Here is a 25,279-nt window from a genome sequence, read left to right as displayed (position 1 = left end):
CTGCCCTCTGGTGGGCGACCTGAAACGTGTGGTCCAGGGTGTGGTAGGGCCGGATCCACTGCACACGCACAGTGGACAGTTACCAGGGCACAGAGGCCCAAGAGGCCACAGGCCACACTCACCCAGGTGCGATAGGAGAGCAGGTCCCTGGGGCTTCACAGGGAGGTGGTCCAGGGACAAAGGTCACTGGGCACTCATAGAGCAAAGATGGGAAGGGAGGGTGCCCTACAGGTCACCTCCCCACTCAGCTCCTGTTGTTCACGGCACCTGCCAGGCCAGTCCAGTCTGGAATGGGCACAGGGTCCCCCAGACTTGGACAAGGAGGAGCCTGGGCTTCATCCAAAATATACCTGCTGAGACTCCCCTGCTGGTCCAGCAGCTAAGACTCCGTGCTCCCAGTGCAGGGGCCTGGGTTTGACTCCTGGTCAGGAAACAGGGTCCCACATGCAACAACTAAAGATCTCACATGCTGCAACTAAGACCTGGCGCAGCCAAATCAATAAATAAGAATAAACATTAAAACCAAAAGCCCAAGAGAGCTTCCCCCAAACAAAACCAAAAACAAAAAGAGACTCCCCAAACACCATGCACTGGCTGGCTGATGCCTGTGAGCTGCAGCTGGGGCCACAGTGACCATCTGTGCAGCCCTGTCCTCTCACAGAGATGGAAGCTGACCCCAGGGAGGCCGGGGGATCAGGGGGAGACCAAAACTCGGCTTCCCTTCCCACAGCTCACTGCTCAGCCTCACAGCGTCTCTTCACCTCCAGAACTAACTGGTCCTCATCCTCTCTCAGTCCCACCTCTCTGGGGATGGTGGGACTGCTCTCAGGAGGCCAAGGCCCTCCAGCCCTGGGAGGGAGTGAGGCCTCTGAGACCAGGCTGGTTGAGGCCTGGTCACACACTTTACCACACCCCAAAATACTGAATGCTTACTGGTTCTCAAGTAATCTGAATTCTCTGAGAACCCGAGGGTGAGCCCAGGCCTCTTGCGGGTAGGCAGCCATGGGGTGTTCAGGCTGCACTGATACCCCAGGGCTCCTGGGCATAGGATAAGAGTGTTTCTGCCTTGTCACCACAAGCAGGCAGACAGGGCAGCAGGAGACCCCTGACCACTAGCCAGCAGGGCTCCCAGCACCCTGGCCAGCGCCCAGTAAGGAGGACCCATGGGGACCCCTCAGGTCTTCACTTCCCCAGGTTGGAGGGAGCAGCTGAGCAGGGCTGGCCATCTGTGAAAGGCAAGGTAGGGGTGTGGGAGGGACCTGGAGGGGCAGAGGGGTCCCAGAGACCCCAACACCTAGTCTCGCTTTGGTCCTGCTTTGTCTCACCCAACGCGGACAGCTCCCCAGGCTGATGTAAGACCCTAGGGCTCTGTGCCTCGGCGGTACCCCCACCCCAGGCAAGAGAAGGAGGGAAGGCTCCTGCCTGGCAGATGCAGCCCTGTTCCTTTCTTGGCCCAACAGATTCTCCCAGGAAGGCCAGGAAGAGGGTGCATGGCCTGGAGTCCCCACAATGACAGCACTGATAGCAGATTTCCACCGGCTCCACTTGAGTGGGAATAAACGGATGGGATGAATGAGCCGGGTGTGTCCAGAAGGTGCGGCCAAGCTTGGGTAGGACAGTGTTCGCCACTAAAGCAGCATGCTCACAACCCATGCACAAAACGCTCCAGCATGGAGTCACCTGTCCATCACTGCTCTCCGGGGCCCAGTGTGGGTGCTGCCGCCCTCAGCAGGGTCTGGGCCAGCACTGGACCTGCCAGGGGCTGAGGAGCGCTGCCTTCTGGGTCCTGGTCACCCTCATTTCCCCAAATACACCTATGATTGAGGGAGACGGGTCCTGAGATAGGAGGCTGGAGAATCCACTTTAACTTAACACGGATTTATTTTCAAGTCAGTTCATTCCGTAAATTCCACAGCCGTTCTCAAGATGCTTAGGAGCCCAGGGAAAGCAGAAAGGCAGGCTGGGAACCTCAAGTGCATGGCTCTGGGCCCCTTGCTGTTCCAGGTGCCCTGGTGCCCGCCCCTGCCCACGAGCCCCTGGCCCTGGCGCTATGAGTTCCTCCTGCCCTGAGCACTCAGATGTTGGTTTCTAGGTCACCAGCAGCCACAGACCACATTGGCTGTGGCCACTGCTTTTCCCCAGACCATGGTCACTGGCCAGAGTCACCACTTCTGTCTGGTGCTTCCTGGAACACAGCAGCCTGACCACAGAATCACAGAAGTCCACATTCTGGGGCGACTTTCAAAAATTCTCAGCGCTCAGGGAAATTTACCGAGAACTCCCTCCTTGACTCACTTGCTTAGGCAGGTTGCGGGGCCGGGGGGGTGATGCACAGACCTGCTTCCCCAACCACCCCACCCCAAGCATCCCCCACCCTTCCCTGTGCACTGGAGCCCACTTGCACTGTAGCCCGTCTGCCCTGCTATGAACCAGGCAGGGGCTGACATTTGCCCCGAGAATCGACAGGCACCTAATGCTGTGTGCCTCTGTCACCAGGCTCGCCTGGGCCCTGGACAGGACCATGAGTGGGTGAGAGTCCACTCCCGGCTTGTCCCGCAGCTGGATCAGGAGGAGTATCACCAAGGGAGTCAACCACAGTGAGGCTGTCAGCCAGGGCTCCCTGCTGGTTCTGGACCACCCCAGAGCCAAGCCATCATCTCGAGAGGCCGGAAAACTCCACAGAGCCCAAAAGACCCACCTGGCCGGAACTTCCAGTGCCCTGCTGCAGCATTCTGATCACTCGTTTCAAAGGTGATTACAGTGCAAGCCTTCACCATCTTCCCTGAGTTTTCAAGGTTTTGCTCTGAGACATTACGACCCTCCTTGAGATAAGTGGAGCATTTATCTCACTTATAATATGGGCACACCCTTGCCCATATTCCCAGCCCAGAGCAGCCTAGGGACCCTGAAATGTATCAGCCCCCTGGACACATCACCACACAGCACCCAGGCAAGGGCTAACCAGGCCTAGAGGGGAGGGCTCCGCACCCAGCGGCACCCAACTCGGGACTCATCTAGAACCGTCCGCAGAATCCCCAGTGGGAGGCGAGGCCCAGTCATGCTGACTCGGTTCCATTTCCCCCTTGCAGACCATGGTCGGTGAGCATCCTTTGGGTTTTTAAAAACTAAATGGCATATTTTACCCTGGAAATGAAAATGGAACTCCAGACTAAGCTCAAGGACTGCCCTTAGGCCAGGCCCACAAAGCCCTCTCCCAGGACCCATTGCATGCCCTGGGTGCTGGGGGCCAGTTCAGGGCCACCAGGTGTGTGGGCAGGGCAAGGCTTAGGACCTGCAGTGGGAAAGGCAGCTGGGCCCCCGGGGTCACACAGCACCCTGTGTGACTCAGGGTTCACTCCGGGGCCTCACACCACTCCGTCCCTGCTAGGCCCCCTTTCCTGGCCCCTGTAGGGCTCAGGCCCAGCTCCAGAGCCCAGGATGGAGGATCCCATCATCAGTGCGGCCTCGGGGCTGGGGTGTGCCTACATGTGAGCCCTTCAGGGGGGCCTGCATATCAGCGCTCGTCAGCTGCTGGATCTGTTGTCCCCTCCCCAGGAGGCCTTCCCAGACCGCCCACCAAATCAACTCTTCCTGCTCTCCTCCTCTCTCTCGCCCTGAGTCTCTTGGCAGGTCTCATGGCTGAGGGGCCTCCTCTCTGACCACTTGCCAGTGTGCTCGCCCTGACCCCAACGACCCGCCCTTCCTCTCCGGCTTTACTCTCAGCCCTGATTCAATGGCTTCCATGGTGACCTGTGACCAGGGAAAGCAGGTGGCCCGGCCCTGAGCTCCTGCCATGTGTCTACAGCAGAGATGACAGCTTCCTGTGTGTCTGCAGGGGGGCCCCATGCCCGTGTGTCTGCAGGGGGGACCCCATACCTGTGTGTCACCGGGGGGGGGTCACAGGGCAGTAGACCAGAGGACCCCAGGACTGGTAACAGCTCAGGGACATCAACAGTGGTCCCAGCCCAGGGCCCTCCTGGGGCCACCTCCCTGGGGGATGGCCCTGCCCCCAGCCCCTTGCAGGCCCCTGGAGATGGGAGAAACTTGGCAGGCTCTCTTGCAGGAAGATATGGCACTCGATTCGGTGGGCAGATGAGCAGGAGGACGCGTAGCCATGGCTCCAACCTTTCCCATCAGTTCCCACAGAGATGTGGGCTCTTCTGAAACTGGAGGAAATCAGGAGGAGGAGCTTCAGAAGATGGAGCAACTGGCCTCGTGGTCTCATCACCATGGGAAGTCCAGTGCAGCCACGGCCAAGCCATCTCTGCTCCCCTGCACTGTCCACCCCAGTGGGTATCAGGTGATTGACAGGTCTTTAGACTTTAGAGCCAAGAGCTCCATCCTGACGGGAGCCCTGACTGCAGGGCAGGCTTTGATTGGGGAGTGAGACTTCTCTTGCGGCCACGACCAAGCCTCCTTCTCCTCCACCAGGCATCGGTGGATAAGAAGGGGCTGTCCTGCTGGGTGGCCTCGGCCTGTCCCAAGAGCCCCAGAGCTCGGGGCTCTGGGGAGGAACCTGGGGAAGCTGCCCTGTCTGGCTCCCTACAGACTCCACACTGGGCTCGGGAGCAGAGACGGGCAACCCAACCCTGCGAGCCTGGGGAGCCGGTGCCGAAGGTTCTGCTTTCAGCTCGAGGGTCTCCTTCACATCATGTCCCCCCAAGTGGGGATCCTGCTGCTTCTTCAGGAACCTGGGATCAGATGCTGGGCCTGGTCTCTGGGGACGGATGCAGCTACAAGGAGAGACCCATTTTAAAATCGGGTACCTCAGTCAGAGGCTGGAGGTGGTGAAGTTTGGGATTTCAGTGAGAGGTTACCATTTGCATCAGAGGGAGCAGGAAGATGCTAGGACATGCCTGGGGTCCCCCTGAGCTGGAGGTCCTAAAGACCGCCCTGAGGCACATCCCAGGGTGAGTGTACTGGTCATGAGCAGCCCCAGCAGGGTCACCCCTGGCCCACCTCTTGAGGGGACACATGCCTGGAGAGGGCACAAGGGGCCAGCTTGACTTCTTGGGGCAAGCTGGCTGCTAGATTCCTAAGGAGATCTCACTGTTGGGGGGCCGCCCCCACATTCTCCCAGGACAGTGAACTGAACTGCTTCAGAAATGCCAACAGCTCCTCCATATTTCCCGGCAAGATAGGACGAGGATGCCATGCCCAGGGGTCACTGAGAGTACCATCAGTACCAGTCTGGTTCCCTTGCCTTTCGGACCCCCAGGCTGTAACTTGGGGGTGCTTTTACTTCACCTGCCTGGTTAGGCTGTGAGCTCCTGGACAGCCAGGAGAGAGTGCCCTGGATATCTGGAGAAGCAGGGGGCCCGGTCACCATCACTGAAGAAATGAGTGGCCGGACAGGGAGATGAGTGGAGGGACTTTGAGCCCCAATCATGGTCACTCGGATGCTCTCCAGGTGACTGGCTGTGCAGGAAAGCCAACACTCGCTGTTCCTAACTTCAGTAAATCAGAAGGAACACCCACAGGGAGCAGACTGGGGCCTCGGGGTGAATCTCAGGCCTAAGCTGGGCCTGGAGAAGATGTGGTAAAGTGGGAGTTTGCCAAAGCGCACAGGACAAGGGTGTCTGGCCCGCACTTGGCAAGCGCTTCTGCTTCGAGGAGGAAACTGTTATGTCAAAGGGTTGATTGACCAGTACGCACTTTATGGCCTGAGGACGTTTCGTTTCTCCTGGACAGAACATCGGCAGTTGCTGTGCCCCGAGGTCTCCTGCCACCTCCCACCCCGTCGGTGATACTGGCAGACTGCCTCCAGCATCCGGTGGACAGGCTCCTCTCCAGCCGACCCTGTGAGGACGCAGGCCCAGGCAGAGGCGGCTTAGGTGCACAGGGACCCAGGGCTGGATAGGGAAGGCCCCGGGACCACACCTTTCGGGGAGCCAGGCTTGGCTGGGCTCTCAGCTGGCTACCAAGGTGCAGGCAGGGGGCTGCGCAAAACTACAGGGACAGCACCTCTGCCATCCATGGCAGGACCTGTGGAATTCCATCAGACCACAGCGCGAGCACACACACACACACACACACACACACACACACACACACACTCAGCCAGGGGAGGATGAGTGGGGTGACAAAAGCTGGCCAAGTGCCTCTCCCAGGCACATAGGCAGAGAAGGTCCCTTAGTCCTTCTAGAGCAGGACTGGGGTTCTGAACCAAAAAATCTATCTCATAGCATTGGGGAAAGGCAGGGGATGCCCAGGGGCGCCCTCGTGTGAGTGGGAAGCACAGAAAGCTACCTGGGACGTGAGAGCTGGTGTTCGGTCACCACTGGCCTCGGCCTCATTTCTTTCCAGAAAATCTCCCCTCTCCATTCTCACCCAGAGGAGTGGGGCTGGGAGAGGGTGGGCATGGGGAGCAGTGACGGGGGAAGAGTCTTTCGCAAATGCTTTCCACCCCTCCCACTCTCACCTCCTCCAAGGAGCAGTTGTAAGTTTACTCCAACACCGGAGAACCCACCAGGGAGTTCGGCGAGGGTGGGGGCTTGCCATTAGTTTCTGGATCATCCTCAGTGACTCAGGCTCCAGCTCCTGATTTAATGCCACAGACACTCTGAGAGGGGGTTTCCCGGCCGAACAGAACCCGTGTGCACACACTGCGCGGAGAGCAGGGACCGAGGTCGCGGCTACAGCGGACGAGAACGTATAAAATAGACGTTCTGTTAGAAGCTTCAAGCTCATAAATCCCCGCCGTGCGGCCGGCTGGCTTCAGAAGGTGAGAAAAACAACATTAGAAAGCGAGATGAGGGGAGAAAAGGAATGTAGCATGAAGGCCAGAGAGCAGGGAAGTCACGGGGGACCGAGGAAACACAGCACGCTGAGAAATTCAGGCTAATCTTTGCTCGACCACAAGCAAGAGGCCGGACCCCAGTGCCAGCGACAAAAACGCGTCTCCCTCCCCGGAAAATTGATTTGTCAACAGCCAGCAACTCGTCCAAAGGCATCTCAAGGTTGTTTTTAAAAAAAAAAAAAAGTAACAATGAAAACCATAGGCAACAGCTTACACGACCAAGAATTGTTTTTTTGGAAAAAAGGGATTCCAACAATGGTGAGGCTGCTGGCCTCTGGACCTAGGGAGGGTCTAGAAAGGTGGGGTTTGTAACATCCAAGAGAACAGGGGATCCCTGGCTAAGAATTTGTTTGCAAAAGAAAATAGCAAAGTTGGTTTAAATCTCCTCTTGTGATCTAAAAACTCCCTCCCACAAACCCAAGAAATGTGAATTTCCTCATTTGGGGTTGAGTCGCCTGCCAAGTGCAAGGAAGGAGGCTTGACCTGACCCTGATGTGGATGACTTCTCCGTTGGGACCCCCCTCCCGCCTGCGTCCGTGTGAGTGGCACACTGACCCAGACGGCGGGTATTCCCAGCGCCGTGGCTTTGAGGGTCCTGCCGTGGGGTCTCTTTCTGCTGCAGACTGGCTGCACAGGCAGAAAGACCCCTCCCCATCCAGCTTCTGTCATGGGAAGACACCCGCCCTCCAGCCCCCCACTCACCCTGGTGGGTTAGCCAAAGTCCTTTAAGAGGCAAACCTCACCTTACCCTTCACCTGCTAAGGAGCAGACACTTCCACGGAGGACTGGGCAGTGTGTGGGACTCCCCACTCGCACAGGCCAGGGTCCAGTCCCAGCTGCACACTCGTGGTGCTGGGCTGCAAGCTGCCGTTGCTCGGACCTCAGCTTCCTCTTCCCTTCACCCCCTCCCCACTTTTGTTAGAGGAGAATGATATCGTGTTTAGATTGCGGAATTCCATCCCCTAATTGCTTCACTACTGGAAATTTCAGGAGGGTTCTCGTTTTTCGCAGAAATCTCCAGGCGCGAGCACATTTCTGCAGATCTTTCGCCTAATTAACAGCATACTTCATAGAAATAAATAAATAAGGCAAGCACTGACAGATCACGCCAAGAATCCTCCATTAGCTTCACGAGGACGCCTCGATGGTGGGAGAACTCAGGCAAACCTCCACCTGAAAGGTCGTGGGGTGAGGACAGCGGCAGCTCACCTCGGGTCAGCCCGGAGGACAGGGTCCACTCTGTCAGGCTCCGTGACCCAGCACTCCGGGGGTCCCACCCATGGCTCAGCTGGATCGGCCTCCTGCTTCCAAACAGACCAGCATGTCCACATGAAAATGTAGCCTGGGGAGGGGTCAGGCTGCAGGCCAGCAGGTGGGAGCCAGGCCAGTGATCTGGACTCAAGGTGCCTCTGTTCTGAGGGTGTGCAGACAGTGGGGAGATGTCTCATGGGAAGGCCTGGTCTTTGGGGAGCCTTCCTGACCCGGAGAGGCAGACCCTATAGCACCACACCAGGGGCTCAAAGGAAATTTATCTGCAGCATCCACTCCATGCTGAAGGGACACTGAGCTTGGGGGACAGAAGCATCAATCCCGGAGTCCATCTGGCTGCCCTGGCAGTGAGACCTCGCAGGGCAAGCACTCTACAGTTTTTCTAAAGACTCCCGTGTTCCTGTGTGTTCCAAGCGCACCTCGGTTTCCCCAACCTTCCTGCTCCCTAAGAAAAAGGGATCTGGGGTTCCTGAACCACATGGGGCCAGGGGGGGTGGATGGCTGCCCAGCCACCCCCGGCCACCAGGACTTTCAGCGGCACCTGTGGCCACTTCTGAGGCCCTCCTGACTCAGGCTAAAGGAAAGTGCCGGCACTGTGCCCAGACCAGCGGGTTTGTGGTCAGGTGCGGAAAGCCTCAGAGCTCCAGAGACGCGACAGCCCAACGCCAGTCAGCCAATGTGTCTGCAGCATCAGATCTCAGGCCTGTGCCCACCTGGAGTCCTGAAGGCCTGGGGCGTCTTGCCTGAGGTCTCCCGCAGGCACCCAGGGAAGACCTGCCACGGCACCCACTGTGGTCCCTGCTGGGGTTCCAGGAGGCGAATGTGCCCAGGGGAGGATCCTGGTTTCCAGGAGGGACAGGCAAGTGGGCTTTTGACTCAATCTCACCCCCAGAAGTTATGAGTCACCAGCTTCCCAAATGGAACCCTAGGCTCAGGGAGGGTCTCAGCTCATGGGAAGTGGGTACAGGATTTGGAGGGGTCTCTGTGAACCCCAAGGCTAAACCACCTGCTTCCTAACAGCCAGATGGTGAGTCCCAAAGCCCCACCTGGATGGAGACTCAGAAAGGAGCCATCCAGCTCCTGCGTGGGTCCATCCCTCCTCCCTGCCCTCCTCGGAGCCACATTCAGCAAATGGAACCTGACACATCACTGATCTTCCCACACCCTACTCAGTAGCACACGTTCATCCTTGGGCTGAGTGATGAATCCCACCTGGTGAGGCAGAGACACCCCCCCCCCCACCCCCACTTGCTCAGCTTTAGAACACACTCGGGTCCTGAACACAGCATCTGGCTGAGACACTCCTGGGTCTCTAAGGCTGCGGTGCCACATGCACAGGTGTGGTTGCACCCAGGTCCACGTGGACTTGCGTTCTAGAGCCAGGAGTGAGTCCTGAGCACCAGCCTGGAGCAGCTGGATGTGCGGGAACAATTTGGGAAGAGATGAACTAGGAGAGGGGCCCTGGAGGATCGATGGAGACAGACACTAAGCATCTGAAAGCCCCGCCAACCTCAGCAGCAGGAGTATGGGTCCACCTGGCGCCTCCACCCAGGATCCCACAGGCTTCCCGACCGAAGCTCATCACTGGCACCCAAGAGTTCCCGGCCCAGAGAGGGCCCCCTGCCCTCCCCACAACAGCTGCATCCAGCGGGCCCACACTGCCGGTCCCCAGAGAAGCCTGCAACCAGCCCTGTCTGGAAAGTAAGATGCTGTCCCGTCTCTCCAGACTGCTTTTTGCAACGAGCCCTGGGTACCAGCCCCGGCAGACGCGGTCTGGACTCAAATTCTCCAGAGCCAGGGCAGAGCGGACCAAGCCTCCCTGGCTCATATGTCCTGGGCCAGCGGCATCCACTCTGGGGCCGCACCTCAAATTTCGGCGACAGAACAGCCGCAGAAAGCAGCCCGCTTTATCTGCGGCCGCGCGAGCTCTATACAGCGTGGCCCCTCGCCCCCAGCATTCCACGCCTCCCAGGAGGGCAGATAATCCCACAAAGGGCCTCATGCCAGAGCCCGGCTTGCAAAGTGCTTTCTCCAGCCGCTGAGTGCTTTTGACTCCATCAGCAAGGGGTTCGCAGGAATCTCCTTACTGGGCCCCCAGGTTCAGATCGAATGTCCCTTTGAAAGGGCCAGAGGGGACCCTTTGCCCCTGCTCCTGGGTCTGTGTGACACCAGATCCAGCCTGTCCTGGCATTTGGAGACCACTGCCTGTCCCACCCCAAAGGGAAGGGCCCCCGACACCTCGGGGCCTGGGGGAGGAGGGAAAGACTGGTTCCCCAGGCCTAGCAGAAGCCAAGACTCCCTCTCCTTCAGGGAGCCCACAACCAGCATCCAGACTCACTGCCCCAGTCTCCCTTTCCTCTTGCTCCGTCTACAGGCCTGTGGGACCCAGGGACAGTGCCCTGAATGAGGGTCCCCTCTGCCTGCCCAAAGGATGCTCCCCTCTGCTATCACTGTATCAGCCTCCTGTATCATCCAAGACTGACAGAGAGTCTGGTTCATGCAGCCGTGTCTGTATGCATGGGCACTCTATATGACCATGTACCTGTGTACATGCATCCACGTGTTGCACACATACACTGCATTGTGCGACTTGTGCAAGTATATGCATGTGTGTGTTCGCTGCATGTACCTGTGTGCATGTGTACGTACGTGTGCACATGTATGCATACTATGTACACACAGAGCATGTGTGTGCCTACACACGTGTGCCTGTGTGGGTATGCACATGTTGCCTGCACACGCATGTGCAACGCTTGCACAGACTGATGACAGTGAAGCCCCAGTACCATGTGGTTACCTGAATGAATCCTCGGGGTGTCCCCCGGGCCACATCAGAGACACAATGTCAAGGTCAGAGTGTCAGCCCAGAGAGGAGACACTGCTCGCTTTCAGCTTTGGGACCTGCTACTCAGCACCCCAAATGCCCTGGAACTAAAGCAAACAAGAGACCCTAAAAGGCAAGGTTGGCTCAGAACTCCAGTGCCCAGCGGGTGCTTTTCCCCTGCCTGGGGCTGATGCTGAAGGGCGGCCCTAGGCAGGAGGCTTCCACCGCCCCGCCTCCCCTCCTCCCAGAAACTAGGTGGTGGAGCCCCCAAACCCAACAACCATCCCCCCTGGGTCCCACAGAGAGCACACCGGCCTGAGCTGCCCCAGACACCCCTCCAGACCTCCTCGTGAAGGTGGCCAAACACCTCCTCCCAGGGCCCGGTGACCTGCCCAGGCATCTTGCATTCACCTGCTCTCCACTTATCACAACAGGGTTTGAATGAGATTTTTAATCACTAGGCCCATCCGGAGGCCCCTGGGGGAGACTGTTCAATCCCACATGGGTGTGCGTATGTGCTTGGTTCTTTAGTCGTGTCCGACTCACCTACTCACACACAAATCTGCCTCTGCCAAGTACAAGAAAATGCCAGAAGCCCAAGGTAGCCACTGACTAAGACAGCCTGGATCCTGTAGAGAAAACAAGGATAATAATACTTTATCCAAGCATCTGCAGATGTTCTCCCAGTCTTCACATCCCCCTCCAGCAGGTCAGGGTCTGGTCGCCCCCAGACCCCCTGACATGGGCAACCCTCCTGTCCGTTTCCGCCAAGGCCAAGAGAGTCTCCAGGTGAGGATGGGCCACTATCTCCATGACACGGGTCCAGCTGGCTTAGAGGGGCTCCTGGAGACCACAGGGTGCCACACGCTTTCATCATTTCCCAGACACCCCAACCCCCTTCCTTTTGCCTGGTAGCCCGGAGTCCCGAGGGCCAGCCTTCCACCCTGGGTACCAACACACAGCTCACAGTGGCCCCACCAGGTTCCTTAGGTTTGGTCCAGTCAGCTAAGTGATGGAGCTGCTCACCCTGTTGGATTTAGGGAGTGAAACACCAAGAGCTGACCGACTGTCTGCAGGCCCAGTGCTGGGAGCAGGATAGATGGGCCCCCGGTGCCAGTTTCTGGGGTGTTCCCCTATCCCCACAGCATCCTGGCCTCATGGCCCAGGTCTGACAGCTGGCCCAAGGCCCTGAGGCCTCTGTTTCCAGGCAGGCAGGGCGCAGAGGGTTCGGCTTATTTTGCTGTCGCAGATTCAGTCAGTGTCAGTTGGGGGCTGCTTTAAGGAAGACAGTCATGTGGCTCCGACCCAGCAGTGCCCTTCCTGTGCCCACTGTGGCCAAGCTGCACCCACTGCTGGCGACCACCACGTGGGGACAAGAGCCAGCATTGTGGTCATGGTTTCCCGGGAGGCCCATGTCCTGCCGCGCCCACCACAGACTTCACTGAACCAAGGCTTCTCTCCCTGCTCCCCATAGCCAATAGGCCCTCCAGGTGAGGCCAAGCTTTGTGCTCTGTCTGGTGGATAAAGAATCAGGGGCTCTTTGTCAGAAAACTCGAGGTGGCGTCCCCCTACGCCTGGCCCTCCCATCACTCGGCCACGTGGAGTCTGTGGGTCAAAGGGGGATCTCCCAGGGGAGCAGAAAGGCCCTGGGCTTTGGTAATGGGCTTCTCACCTCGCCATGGCCGTGGGCCCCTCCTCTTTGAACGAAGCTAGTCTATCAGGATCCGGAGGCAACCTAAAACCCCGGGTAAATGGAGACCTGGGTTCCCTATCCAGGCTGCTGGCCGCCGGGACCAGTGGCACGGCTGAGATGGGCCTGCCCCGAGAGATCTGATAACCAACAGCGGGCGGCTTTATCTAACCTTAGGAAGGTAAGATTAACACCTTCGATGCAGAGAAAGTTAAGACTGGGGGCCCCTTCGCTTTGCAAGTCTGACTCCCAGCCGTGAAACGAGAGCCCCACCTTGGGCCGGCGATCTGCCCAGGGATTTCTGAGCAATCTTACTTTCCACTGGTTTTTTTTAGCTCTTTTGTTCATAACGACACTCAGCCAAATGCACGGCCACCGAAACTACCCCCTCCCCCCGGGGACACACTCCTGCACAAGCACGAGCTTGGTAAACACACATGGGAGCGCCAAGCATCAAGCATCGGGGCCCGGCCTCCCCATCTCACCCTGCTTATTGTCAGAGATGCTAGTCTCCGCAGGCCCCGGGAAACCGTGAAAAACCTCCCATTGCCCCTGGGTTACTTGTTGCTGCTCCCATTACTTTCGCCTGGAAGAAGCTGGGGACCCCGGTTCTCTGGACGGAAACCTATGAGAAGCTCCTGCTCGGAAAGTGTGCTGGGCTCACTCCAGTCTTCATAGGTTCAGCTGGAGGAGCAGCCGATGGATGCTTTACCAACCAACATCAGCGGAGCGGATGGTGTGGACTTTGAGAGGCTGAAGGACAGCACCCAGCAGCCCATCGTGGGGCTTATTTTTAAAGTCACTTCAAATCACTTCCAGTGAAAAATTGATCTGTCTCTGATAGCTTTTCCTCCTGCTAATGTGATAAATAAATAATTAGCCACATCATCGGGCTGTTTCATTAAAGGAAAGGATGCTGGATGGGCCAAGATAGAGAAGCCGATCAGAAAGACGGAGCCCGGCTGTAAACCCCCCAATGTTTTATGACACCATTTGTATTCTGTCAGTCACAAGCTTTATGTTCAGCCCAAGCTGGGAACTGAATACCCTATTCAGAGAGGTACTCACGGGCGTGTTATTGCAATTTAATATTTTCGCACACAGACACATCATTATCTCGGAACCTGACACTGGCAGCATAATTCTGTAATTTTTCAAGAGGGCCTAATTTTTCTAAATGTGAGCGCAAGGGCCCGGGATTATCTAAACAGCCTTCGCTCCTTTTTGTTTCTTGTGGGGGTTATAAACTGCAGCGAAGTGCTCACACATCGCCCCTTCTCACATTTGAACTTCTCCCGTCTCCACTCACACAACAAACAGCTGCGAACGGCTCTGGGCCAGGAGGCCCGGCAGCCGCAACCCCCATTTCAGAGGCCTTGGGGAGCTCAGAGGCATCAAGGGACAGCGAAAGTGAGGGGGGTCCTTGCAAAGTACGAGCGGGCAGGAGGTGCCATGCTGCTGATGAGAAAGAACAGTCTGAAGGTGCGTCTCATTTAGACGGCAGATCCAGGCTCACCCAGAGGTGCCCACATCCGTGTGCACATGCAGCACACACATGGCTGGGTCTGCACGCTCCCCAGAGACCCTCTCAGCTCACTGCCCAGAGGAAGGGTGCAGGTCAGGGGCCCTGTCTCCCTCAAGTTGCATCGGCTCTGGCCAGGAAAATGCTCCCTGGCTTTCAGGCAGTTCAAGATTGCACTGGCTTTTCCAGGAATAAGCTGAGGGTGGTTTGCAAAGAAGACTGGGCTTCCCAGGGAGGTATCATGGGGCAAGCAGGTGGCAGCGAGCTGGAAAGTGGCATAGCCTGCAGCCCCGAGCGACTTGATATTCACAGAGTGACCCATGTTCTCTGCATCACAAGCTCCTTCCATGGGGGCCCCCAGGAAGCCTGGCCTTCCCCTCCTCACGGATACCCCAGAAATAGCGCCAGGACTCCTTGATCCAACACTGATGACAGTGGGCATCACAGGGGGCAAGGCGTGACCCACAGCCACGTCTGAATTTGGGGACTGGGAATGGCTGTCAGGTTGGCACAGGCCCAAGACACTGATTCCAACACAGCCAGAACCTGATTCACCCGCTTTCCCTGGTTGGAGGATGGAAGCACCCTGCAAGGGGAAAATACGAATTCTGGGGACATGGCCTCGCTCTGAACCTTCCGGAGGAAGCATCATCTGAGGGCAAAACGGTGCCAGCGAGCGACAAGGGACCCCCTGCTCGGTTGCACCCAGGAGGAAGGAGGGACCCCGGGGCTGTCCTATGGTCAGCTCCCGGTGAGCCTGATTCTCGCTCTTTGTTTCAGCATTTTAAGACCAATGTGACCAGGCATCTCTGCAAAAGCCGTTACAGCCCACTGAGCAGACACCAACGTCTAAGCATTTTTAAATGCCTGCTCCTTCCCCTCGGATACACAGCAAGAAAGAGCAACTTAGATGGGAGCCTGTTATGTGAATCCATATCTGGGCACGGTATTGACCTGCAGCACCTGAACACAGACATGGGATTAAACAGTGTCCCAGGAAATAATTGCTATTCAGCTCCCATCATCCCTGGCTGAGCTGGGCACTTCCCACTTGCACTCAAACACCGGAGGTGCCCTGCCTGCCATCGGTAAAGAGAAACGCTGCACAAATCTCAGCTGAGTCACTGGATTCGAAGCCGGGGCGGGGGAGGCTCTCAGGGAAGTAATGTCAGAAACGGAATCATCCTCTCTGCACCCCTCCGTCCCTCTCTCTCCCTCTCCCTTCTGGCCTTTACAACTTGAAACAGAGTAGTTGGTTTGGGGCTCTAGCAACCCTCCATCAGCACAGACCCAAGGTCCTGGAGACCCCAGAGCTGAGTGTCTCCCAATGTGCTGAGGTGGGGGGGGGGCCTGTGGGCTAACTTCTCATCCAAACAGTTCAGACACAGAGGCCCAGTGCCCATGGCAAGGACTTGCTGGGGCCAGTGAGGACCAAGAGTCTGGTGGACATCTGTGGCCCACCCCCCCCACCCCCCTGCCTCGCCACTCTGCCCAGAGCATGGTGACATCACCACATTTTCCTCTGGGGCAAGAGGGTCCACCCTGGGCAAGCATCCTGCAGCTGCCCAGGGCCCTTGGGCACGTCTCAGCATCCAGCACACAGGAGGCCCATGGATAGCAGGCAGGGATGAACCAACGGAAGGAGAGGTGCCATCAAAACAGACAGAAGACCTGACCCTGCAGGACATGGTAGGCCTCTGATGAGGAAAGAGTCAGCAGACGTCCCCAGCTGTTGAAGCTTCAAAGGTGGAAGTGAGGATGGAAAAGGTTTGGCCTGGCTGGGGGGCCGGGTGGAGCTGGAGGGAGGGGCCCGGTTGGACATCAAGGGCCAAAATAGACCTCAGCACCTGTGCTACTCAGCTTGAAAATAAAATCGTGAACTAAGGATCATGTGGGCTTTATTTTCTGGCTGAGCTGGATGGCCAGAACCAAAGCACCTACATGGACGCTTTGTCATGACCCCAAACAGCCCCCACGGAGGAGGGAGGCAGAGGACGAGCAAAGTATCACTCCAAGCAGGCCCAGGAGGTAAAACTGACACTCGGTTTTGTCTACCTGGAGGAGGATATCTGGACTCAGCACCACCAGCCCCCCTGAGGCTCATCCCCCCAAACACCATGCTCCCTTCCAGAACCTTCTGTGCTATCCTCTTCATAGGCAACCAGGGAGGAAGCAAATACCCACATGTCCACACCCCACAGTCCCTCCACTGAGTCACAACTCACTTTCACTTTCCCAGACGGCCTACCTTTCCTGGCTTCGAAGGTGGGAGTCTGGTAGTCCTGAGCTGCAGCAGGCACGGGGGTCAGGAGGGGGACACAGCCAGCTCAGAGTCAGCGTGGACGAAGTGCAGATTCTAGGGCCTGAGAACCATGTGCCACCAAGCCCGTCCAAGGACTGACTCTGGGTTGAGGCCCCCATGTGGCCTCAGGAGCAGCGTCCAGCAGCCCCTCGGGCACAGCCTTGCTCTTTTCACCAAGGATGCAGCTCTACTATTCTTTCTAAAGTCAGAAAGTGGACAAAGACACTCATTTCTCAACAAACACAGCAGAACCTGAAAAGAGAGCAGACCTCACGCCTGATGACCACCCTGGGCTCATGCAGTCACGGTGACATGGCCTGGTCTCCAGAGCCAGGGGTCTCAGGAGACCCGGCCTGGGTCCTCCTGGCCCACCCTCTCCAGGCACCTCCTTGAGAAACAGGAGGGGGCTTCAGACCGAGAGAGGAGGTGCTAGATCCCCCTACACATAAAAATTCATAATAGAATATAAAGCTTATATCAAAAAACAAATCTACCTGAATCTATCCAGGGGAGTTAAGAGGCAAAAGTGAAGGGAGACAGTTCTTAGTGTGGCCAGAAGGGCCTGAGTATGTTTCTGGAACCTTCCTAGGAAACCCCTGCACCTTCCGGGAACCCCTCTCATCCCACATCAGTACAGCAGCCCTGGTCTCAGAGGCTCCTGGGCTATTTTCTTCCTGTTAATGCCCGTTGGCACTTCCTGGGACTGGGAGGGAGACACCACCCTCTCCCAGGGGAAGCACATGGTCCAGCAGGTGGACGATGACAGGAGTGCGGAGGTTGAGCCGCTGTATCCTGCCCCTCCCCATCCCCACACTGGGGAACCAGGGGCTTTGGGGCCCGACTCAAGTCTCCTAAAAGCATCTCAGAATCAGGAGGCAGCGGGTGAGAGGGGCCCTGCACTTTGCCCACTTCCCTCCCACAGATGCCTCTGAGCATCTCCAGCCTCACGCCTGTGAGCAAGCCTGCTCTGCCACATGCCCCAGAACCGCAGAGCAGCTCAGGCCAGGCCAGGACTTCCGAGGGCAACATGGATCCCAACACACACACACACACACACACACACACACTCATGCACGCGTACTCTGGGGCTCACCCCCTTATGTGCCCCACACTGGACAGGATGCACACGCCATCCTGGAAGTGTGTGACCCACTGAGAAACAGCACAAATCTGATGAATTTCCTGACTGAGTTCATTTTGCAAAAGCAGAAAGTGGGTGCTCGGGGAGACTGGTTCTCTTTTCAGAGATGAGCATAGCAAGGGCTGCCCTCACTTCTCCAGGTTGGAGCTCAGGAACCCTGGACATGGGATGGGGGGCCTTGCTTCCACACTTGCAAAGCTTATTTGTGGGCCCCCTCCTCCCACCTGAGGGGCCTGGAGAGGGAGGCTGGGTATGCTAAGGGTTCTGCAGCATCTTGGGGTGCCCTCTGCCCCGAGACAAATTTCAGATGAGTCTATGTCAACCATTCCAACTCAAGGGCAGGGTCAGGCTAGAATGAAAAAGGGACCTGGCACTCATCAGGTTTGTTTAAAGACAGCCTCCGCTGTCTCCTCCCTGAAAGATGCGTGTTCAGGGTTGGGAATGGCACACTCGTCAGACAGAGAACGTGCACAGGGTAACGCGGAGCCTTATTTGGAGGAGATAAAATATTCACCAGGACCTAGCTATGTTTTAAAATGATTATAAATTATTTTAACAGTGCATTTGCAAAGGGTTATAAAAACAGCCATAATATATTTTTTTCCTTAGATTCTAGAATTACCAGTGTGACAGCTAATGCAATAATGATTTGTTTCAAATGCCAGTGTTTAAGCTGTATAAAGCTGATTTTATACATTTTTCCAGTAGGCCGCATTGTAGTTAATGAAATTAAACACACCAATCGCATTTGTCCCCAGGGGACGAGGAACTGAACACACCACTGGTTTATTTTTTTATTAAAATAAATTGCAGCCGGCAAGATGGACTAATTGCATACAGAATTGAAAAAGAAACATTCCATTGATATAATTAAGCCAATTTTCATGGACAGAAATAGTTATAGTGGATATAAAATAAGCAAAGCCTTCACCAGAATCTGACTTTCTTCCCTTTTTTTTTTTTTTCACAGAATGTTAACTATTAAACAAATATGTATCTCAGGCCGGCGCACTCCTATCGGCAGCCCCAGGGCATTGTTCCTCGGAGTCCAGAGAGAGGCCACAGCCTGGCCAGAGCACCTCCAGACCGAGAAGGACTGGCTCCGGAAACCCAGAGACAGGAGAGTGGTCAGAGCCGAAGAGGCCACCCAGGAATGCCATGGGAGCCCCGAGAGCTCCGGAGCACTGGCCAGTCCAGAATGGCCACCGTGGCCCTGGCTGGAGCCTGTGAAGTGCCCAGACTTGAGGAACAGCGGCTGATTCCGGGCTGGACCTGCAACTGCAGCCGCCAGCCCTATGGGTCAGTCAGGTCCATGGCCACAGCTCCTCCTCTTCCTGACTGCTTGGGGGAGGGGCAGGATTACGTGAGTCCAGATTTGAGGTGGGAGTGGGGGTAGGAAGGTGAGCCAGCAGGTCCAACACCCCGTAGGTGGCCCAGGCAAAAGGCAATAACTGGGGTGCAGACAAGAACAAGCCCTGGTCAACGTTCCAGCTTTCCTGCACCTGTCCTGGGGAGAGGACTCCCAGAGCCAAGGGCTAGAGACACCCAGACAAGGCCTCTGCCCAGCCTGAGTAGGGAGAGCAAAGTGAAAGAGTCTAGTCCTGGGTAGGGAAAGAATCCAGTCTGAAGGAGGCTGAAGGTAGCCAGCTGCATTCACAAGCTGTATGCACACGGATGTCTTCTCTGCTTTTTACAAATAGACCTGTTACAAGCTGATCACTGGCCCTGGGAAAATTCTTAAAACCTGATATATTAAAAAAAAAAAAATCCTTGGAATTAACTGCAGCCAGCAATGGCCTGGTGGGGGGCAGGGTACTAGACAGAAAACCCTGGAGGGCTTTACTGAAATGACATTCAGTTTCACCATTAACTTGCTGTGTGACCTTGTCAGGTTATTTGACCTCTCTGTGCCCTGGGTTTCTTACCCAGAAAAGTGGTGCCAGCTCACCATACTTTATCCTTCTCAGGGTCAGTGAAAGAGGGTGAGTGAAGTCTCCCAAGTGGACCATGAGCACCTCTACAGGCCCGTCTCCCTGAGGCTGCGGCGGCGACAGAAATCTGGGCAGCGGCTCAGGCTGCAGCCTACTCTGCTCGGGGGTCTCCCTGCAGGTGCGCGCGGGAGCACACGGCCCAGCGCCAAGTTCCGCGGAAAGCAGAGATCGCCCCTGGAAAGCCGAACCTCCACCCTCACCTCGGTTTTCCCGCACCCGCCCAACTGAGACCTAGTCTTCCGGGCGCGCTCCCACGTATCTCGGGTCCCAGATCCGCGAAGCGACTTGTAACCGCACACGGTCTGCAGCCCTCGGAGTGTGGGCGAGGGTCAGCAGTCGGGGTGGAGGGGCGGGGGTTGCGGAGGCTGCCCTTTTCTGTCCAGGAAATCGAGGGAGGCGGAGAGCCCTGGGGCCGGACTGAGGCCGCGGAAGAGGTGGGCTGGGCTGAGACCAGGGGCGCGGACGGAGCTACCGCCACCGACTTCGGGCGCGTGTAGACGCGGGCCCCGCAACGCCCGCCGTAGTTGCAGCGACTTTGTGCGTGGAGAACCCCAAGCCGCGGTGACTATCGGCTCAGCCCGGGGTCCTGAGGCCCCGCGCCCCGGCCCGCGCCGTCTGGAGCCCGGGACAGCCGCAGTTCGCGCCCGCGGCGAGGCCGGGCAGGCTGCCTTGGCCTCCAGAAGTTTCTCTGCCGCGCAGGGACAGTGCCCCGGCTGTTCCTTGTCCTCCCGCACCGGCTACGTGAGCTGCAGCGTCCAAGACTTGTTACACGGGTTTGATTCAAAATCTGATAAATTGTATTTAACGCTATTTGAAATATTTTAACGAAATTATTCACAAGATTTTTAATCCTGGATAATTTTTGTTAAAACTCTAATTATATGGCACCTTAATTACTAGCCCAGCCCCCAAGGATCCCTAATTGCCTCCTAATTGAATAAAACAGGGGACTAATCGCGCCCACGGAGGCCCAGCAAGCTGGCGCACCTCCCCCAAGACACTCCTTGATGGGACCCCCAGACTGGCCCCACCACCCACACCAGGCCTCTTAACAGAATCGAGGGACTGGGTCCCCTGCCCCACACTCTGCCCAGAGGGGAGCTGCCTGGTGAACTCGGGCGTTGGAGGGTGGGGGAGGCTCAGCCCGCACCTGCTCCAGACCAGCAGAGAAGCCGGCAGCTCTGAGCAGCCTGAGGTGATGGGGCTCAGTGGCTCTGAGCAGCCCCTGGGCCCAGCGGCTACCCTTCCCCCAGGTAGCCCCAGGGGGAGGTCACGCCATGAACCCGCATCTCCCCTCCCGCAGACCTCGTTGCCCTGACACATCCGAGGGGCCCCTGGCCAGCCAGAGCCTGAGGGCCATTGCGCACCGCCGCGGGGCACCTGGCCTTGGCCGCCAGCCCTGCTCCCCGCCCCTCCACCGCGGCCTCCTCATTTTCGTCCGAAGCGGGGAGAGCCGCCAGACTCCCGCTGGACATTTCCTGGCGCTGCTGCCCTACCAGGCGTCCAGATGGGAGGCTGCTGTCCCGGCTCCTGGAAGAGGACTAGTGGAAGTGGCAGGATTCCCCCAGGGTGGGAGAGGGGCTGGGCCCAGCAAGTCGGGAGCCTGGTCTGTTTCTGCTGGGGAGAAGGAACCAGCTGGGAGCTCAGCCTGCAGCCAGTCTCCCCAACCCTGTCGCACAGACCCCTTTCCAAGGAGGTGGCAGGGGTAGCAGCCCCCACCCACCCCCACACCCACCCCCATCCCAGAGGCTAAGTGGTAGCTGGCAGCTTCGAAGGGTAACTTCCCAGGCCTGAAATACACCGTATCTACGACTCTGGGGTCTGCTGCCTCCATGGGGATCAGGTCTCATGGGTGCTCCCATGGGGGCTGGACACAAGTTTTGGGGGCACATCCTCCCTCACACAGGGTGCCCCAGCTGTGCTGTGAAGAGGTCAGGAGGGCACGATGGCTGTGCTGACCTGCCCACCTGGCTCTCAACAGCGCCAGAAACACAAAGCTTTTGTGTGCCATTTCATTTTTAAATGCAGGGCAGGGACGCCTGATTTCCCACTGGCCAGCAAAGCCCCACCGAGTGTGAGGGGACCCTGCCAGACCTGTCCTCACCCAGATCAGCCTTCCCAGGCAGCTTGAGACAGAGGGCTTCCAGCAGCTGATCCGTAGCCCCGGCATGAGAGCCCCAGTGGCTTCTGCCCCTGCAACTCTGAGCCCCCATGCGGACTCCGAAGATGCTACCAGCTCATCCAACACGTAGACTAAGCAGGAGAGAGCCCCTGGAGAGGGGTCCTGGGGACACACAAATGAAGTTAGATCCCCAGATACACCCTCTGGAGCAGTCCCCAAGCTCTGAATCAGGGGATCATAACATCCCACCACCACCACAACCTGGCTGTCCCTCCATGCCTGGCACATGACTGCAGGCACAGCCCAGTGCAGCACACTGGCCCTGTAACCATGACCTCTTTCCCCTCCCCCAGCCCCCTGACCCTGGCAGGATGTAGCTTGGAGACGGAGGTTCTGTTGGTGGACTAGGACTGCCCGGCTGCGGTGGGGATTCAGGTAATGGAGTCAGGTCCCTAAGGATGTCCACATCTGGCAAAAATATCATCCAAAGAAATGAAATTTCCCAGTGGACCCAGTGTTCTGTGTCCAGCAGGCAGTGAAGTCCCGTGCCTGCCTGAACCACCTTCTTGGGGTGGTGTGTGTCCCAGGCAGGAGGAATTCCCGGAGCTCGCACCAGTGTGGCTCCATCTGGGTCTGGGCCTGACAGACCTGCTTGGCGCTGCGGTTTTTCTCCATAAGGACTCCCAGGAAAAGGAACTCTGTGCTCTGCCCTCCCCTTGAGTTCAGTTCTCTCGCCGCTGAGCCAGGCTGCAGGTCTATGCCAGGCATCCATTCTAGGCCCCGAGCAGAGCCAGACCGGGAATCTTCCCCACCTGTCTGGGGTGGAGCACAGAGAACTGTGGGCCAGACCGGCGGGTGGGGGAAGCTCGGAACTTTCCGCGGCCGCGCAGAGCTCAGGGAGCCGGCCTCTCGCTTGCAGCGAAGGCCGGGCGAGAATTCGGCCGCCTTCCACTTTCTCATTCCACCTTCGGGCCCTTCCTCGGGGAGTGTGACCCGGGCGGCCTGCCGCCAGGAAGCCGAGTCACTGAGAAGATTCGCGGTGCACAAACAGACCCCGATATACGCACGAACACGCACACTCCACGCGTCCGCCGGCGGGCAGGTAACACACACACAGTCCAGCCGCACCAGTCACTAAACACAGGGCCTCGTTCGCACCAAGAGGGGCCAGAGGTCACAGAAGGCCAGGGAGGCCGAGACCAGGATCCCTGGGCACAGAAGACTGGAAACGCGCGCTTCAGCGAGGGGCCCGAGCGGCCGCGGGCGGGTCCAGGGGCGTCCTGTGGAGGCTGGAAGTTGCTTTTCCCCCGCGGGCCCGACGCGCGGCCTACGACTGAGCGTGGAGCGGGGACTGTTGGGCCGAGCCGGCCGACCACCGAACCGAGAGGGTAGAACTTCTTCGGAAAACCGCCGTGAGTTTCGCGCCCCCTGGGCTCAAGCTTGGGGGCTCGGCCCTAGGCGCTGCGAGGCCCGGCCGGGCAGGGTCTGGCCCAGGAGGAGCCGACTGATAGTCCTGGTGGTCCCGCAGGGATTCCCAAGGGGAGCGGGTCCCTCAGGCATTTCCCAAGGGGGAGCGAGTGGGCGGACGGCCGGAGAGGAGGGGGCGGCGAGAGCTGGAGGCGCCGAGAAAGCTCCCAGCGACGCTCGCCGCTTCGCTGCAGCCGGGCCGCGGCCGGGCTTCGGGAGCCGCGCTCGCCGGGCCGCGGCGCCGCTGCCCCCACCTGCCCGCCTCTCGGGCCGCAGCCCCGGACCGGTGGGCCTGGCAGTGAATGGCGCCAGCGACCGGGGCGCGGAAGGTGCGCGGGCGGCCCCAGGCGCCGCGGCGGGCTGCGGGGCGGGCGGCGAGCGCACCCGGCCGGCGGCGAGGACCGGGACGGCGGCAGGCTGTGCGCGCGGAGCCCGGGGCTCGGCCCGAGACGGAGCGAAAGAGAAAGTAAGACCGGGGACCGGGCAGTCTCGCCGGGGGCAGCTCAGTCCCCGCCGGGCCTCGGGACTGTGCCAGGCGAGCGGTAGAGGGAGGGTCCGAGCGGGGCCGAGGTCGGGGTGGCGGCGGGGAGAAGGCGGCCCGGTGGGGACCCTCCTGCCGGAGGCACCGACGCCGGGGCGGCCGCGCGGGCTGCCGGAGTCGCAGAGAAGCGCCCGCCGCCGCACGGGGCACCAGTTGGGAATAAACTTCACGACCACAGTTCCAAGCCCAGGGAAACATCTCCATTTTGCTCTCCCAGTGGCTGTGGCTATCCTGCCGACACCACCCCTGCCTTTCCTCCCGCGGAGCCGGGTGGGCGCCGGCCCGCGCCCCCTCCTCCGCCCCCTCCCCGGCTCGGGGTCTCCCTCCTCTGCGCCCGGCTGGCGGACGCCAAAGGCGGTGCTCTAGCGCCCACTATTTCAAAAGCCCGGAATATGATTTGACCAGGACTGAGAGCCACTCGGAGAGAGAGGGAGAGAGCGAGCGAGGAGGAAAAAGTTGCTCTCCCCTTTCGTCAACTTTTCACTAACTTTCGCTTTTCGCTCCCCTCCACCCCCAGCCCTCCCCCTCCGCCCCCCTCCCCGGCCCCCACCGCGCGCCTCGGGTTCCCGGGCCCGAGCGCCTGACACTGGGGGGGCGGGGGGGAGGGGGTTCGGCGAGGAGGGGGCCGGCGCCTTCGGGGAGCGCGCGGCCCGGGCGCCCCGAGCCTCCGCGCCGAGCCCGGCCGCCCTGGAGCGCGGGAGGCGGAGCAGCCCCCGGGCCGCGCGGCCGATCCGGGGGCCGAGAGCCTGAGGCGCGCCGGCCGCGCCCCGACGCGCACCCCTGGCCCGGACGCCCCGGCCCGCGGCCCGGGCCCGGCGGCGCGGCGCGGCCGAGCGCGGGAGACTTACTTTTGGCTAGCTTCCTCGCCCTCGCCTTGGATCGCATGGTGTCGGCTCGCGGAACCTCTCTCCTCCTCCTTGAGTCCAGAAGCAGCTACACACTATCTTCATCTCCCCAGCATTGTCAGTTTGGACACCTTCGCACATGCGCACAGAGCACTCAATCTGACACCCCTCGCCGGGGCCAAAAAAACTTTGCAATGTATTCATCGTCTTCATCGTCGCGCCGCCGCCGCCGCCGCCGCCTCGGCGCGGGATTGGGGGGCTCTCCTCGGCCTTCCCGGTCTTCACCTCACTTATCTCTCACCCCCCCCGCCCCCTCCCTCCCTCCCCCCCCCCCCACCCTTTTCCGCGCAGCTCGGAACTGGCCCTTTAAGAAAACATTCCGTGCTCGGCGCTCCCGCCCGGGGCCCGCACCCCGGACACTTTAAAAAGACCCAGGTGGCCCCGGAGGCGAGGTGACTCCCCCCCTCCCCTGCGTCGCGTCGCGCGGCTGCTCCCGCCCCAACTGGGCCGAAGATGGAGTGGCGGCGGCGTTTGTCCTCGAGACTTCCTTGGATCTGGGGGCAAACGCGCCGACAGTTCGGACGCGGGTCTGGCTGGTTTTGCTTCGTTTTATTGCATTTTATTACTAATTAAAAAGCTTCGCGTTCACCGTCGTCCCAACCCGCTTTCCTCCTGGCTCTCCCCTCCGCCCCTGCCCCTGGCCCGCGATCTCCCGAACCCGGCTCCTCCGAAGCCTCTTTCGGGCGGCCGCCCCCCTCGGGCCTCC

The 25,279-nt window shown here is 58.9% G+C and overlaps 1 protein-coding gene across 3 annotated transcripts in view; it reads right to left on the bottom strand.

The window, feature by feature from the left end:
* The window catches only part of PRDM16 (PR/SET domain 16), a 337,272-nt gene extending 312,673 nt beyond the window's left edge, over positions 1–24,599 (bottom strand). For all 3 annotated transcript variants that reach the window (XM_070474169.1, XM_070474170.1, XM_070474171.1), the window contains exon 1: positions 24,517–24,599. In XM_070474169.1, coding sequence (XP_070330270.1) covers positions 24,517–24,553 — 37 coding nt within the window. In that variant the 5' untranslated portion in view covers positions 24,554–24,599. The remainder of the gene's footprint in view (positions 1–24,516) is intronic.
* Positions 24,600–25,279: the final 680 nt, after the last annotated feature.

This window comes from Odocoileus virginianus, chromosome 11 (genome assembly GCF_023699985.2).
Source record: "Odocoileus virginianus isolate 20LAN1187 ecotype Illinois chromosome 11, Ovbor_1.2, whole genome shotgun sequence".
NCBI classification, from domain to species: Eukaryota; Metazoa; Chordata; class Mammalia; order Artiodactyla; family Cervidae; genus Odocoileus; species Odocoileus virginianus.
This window is presented reverse-complemented; position numbering and strand designations above follow the sequence as displayed.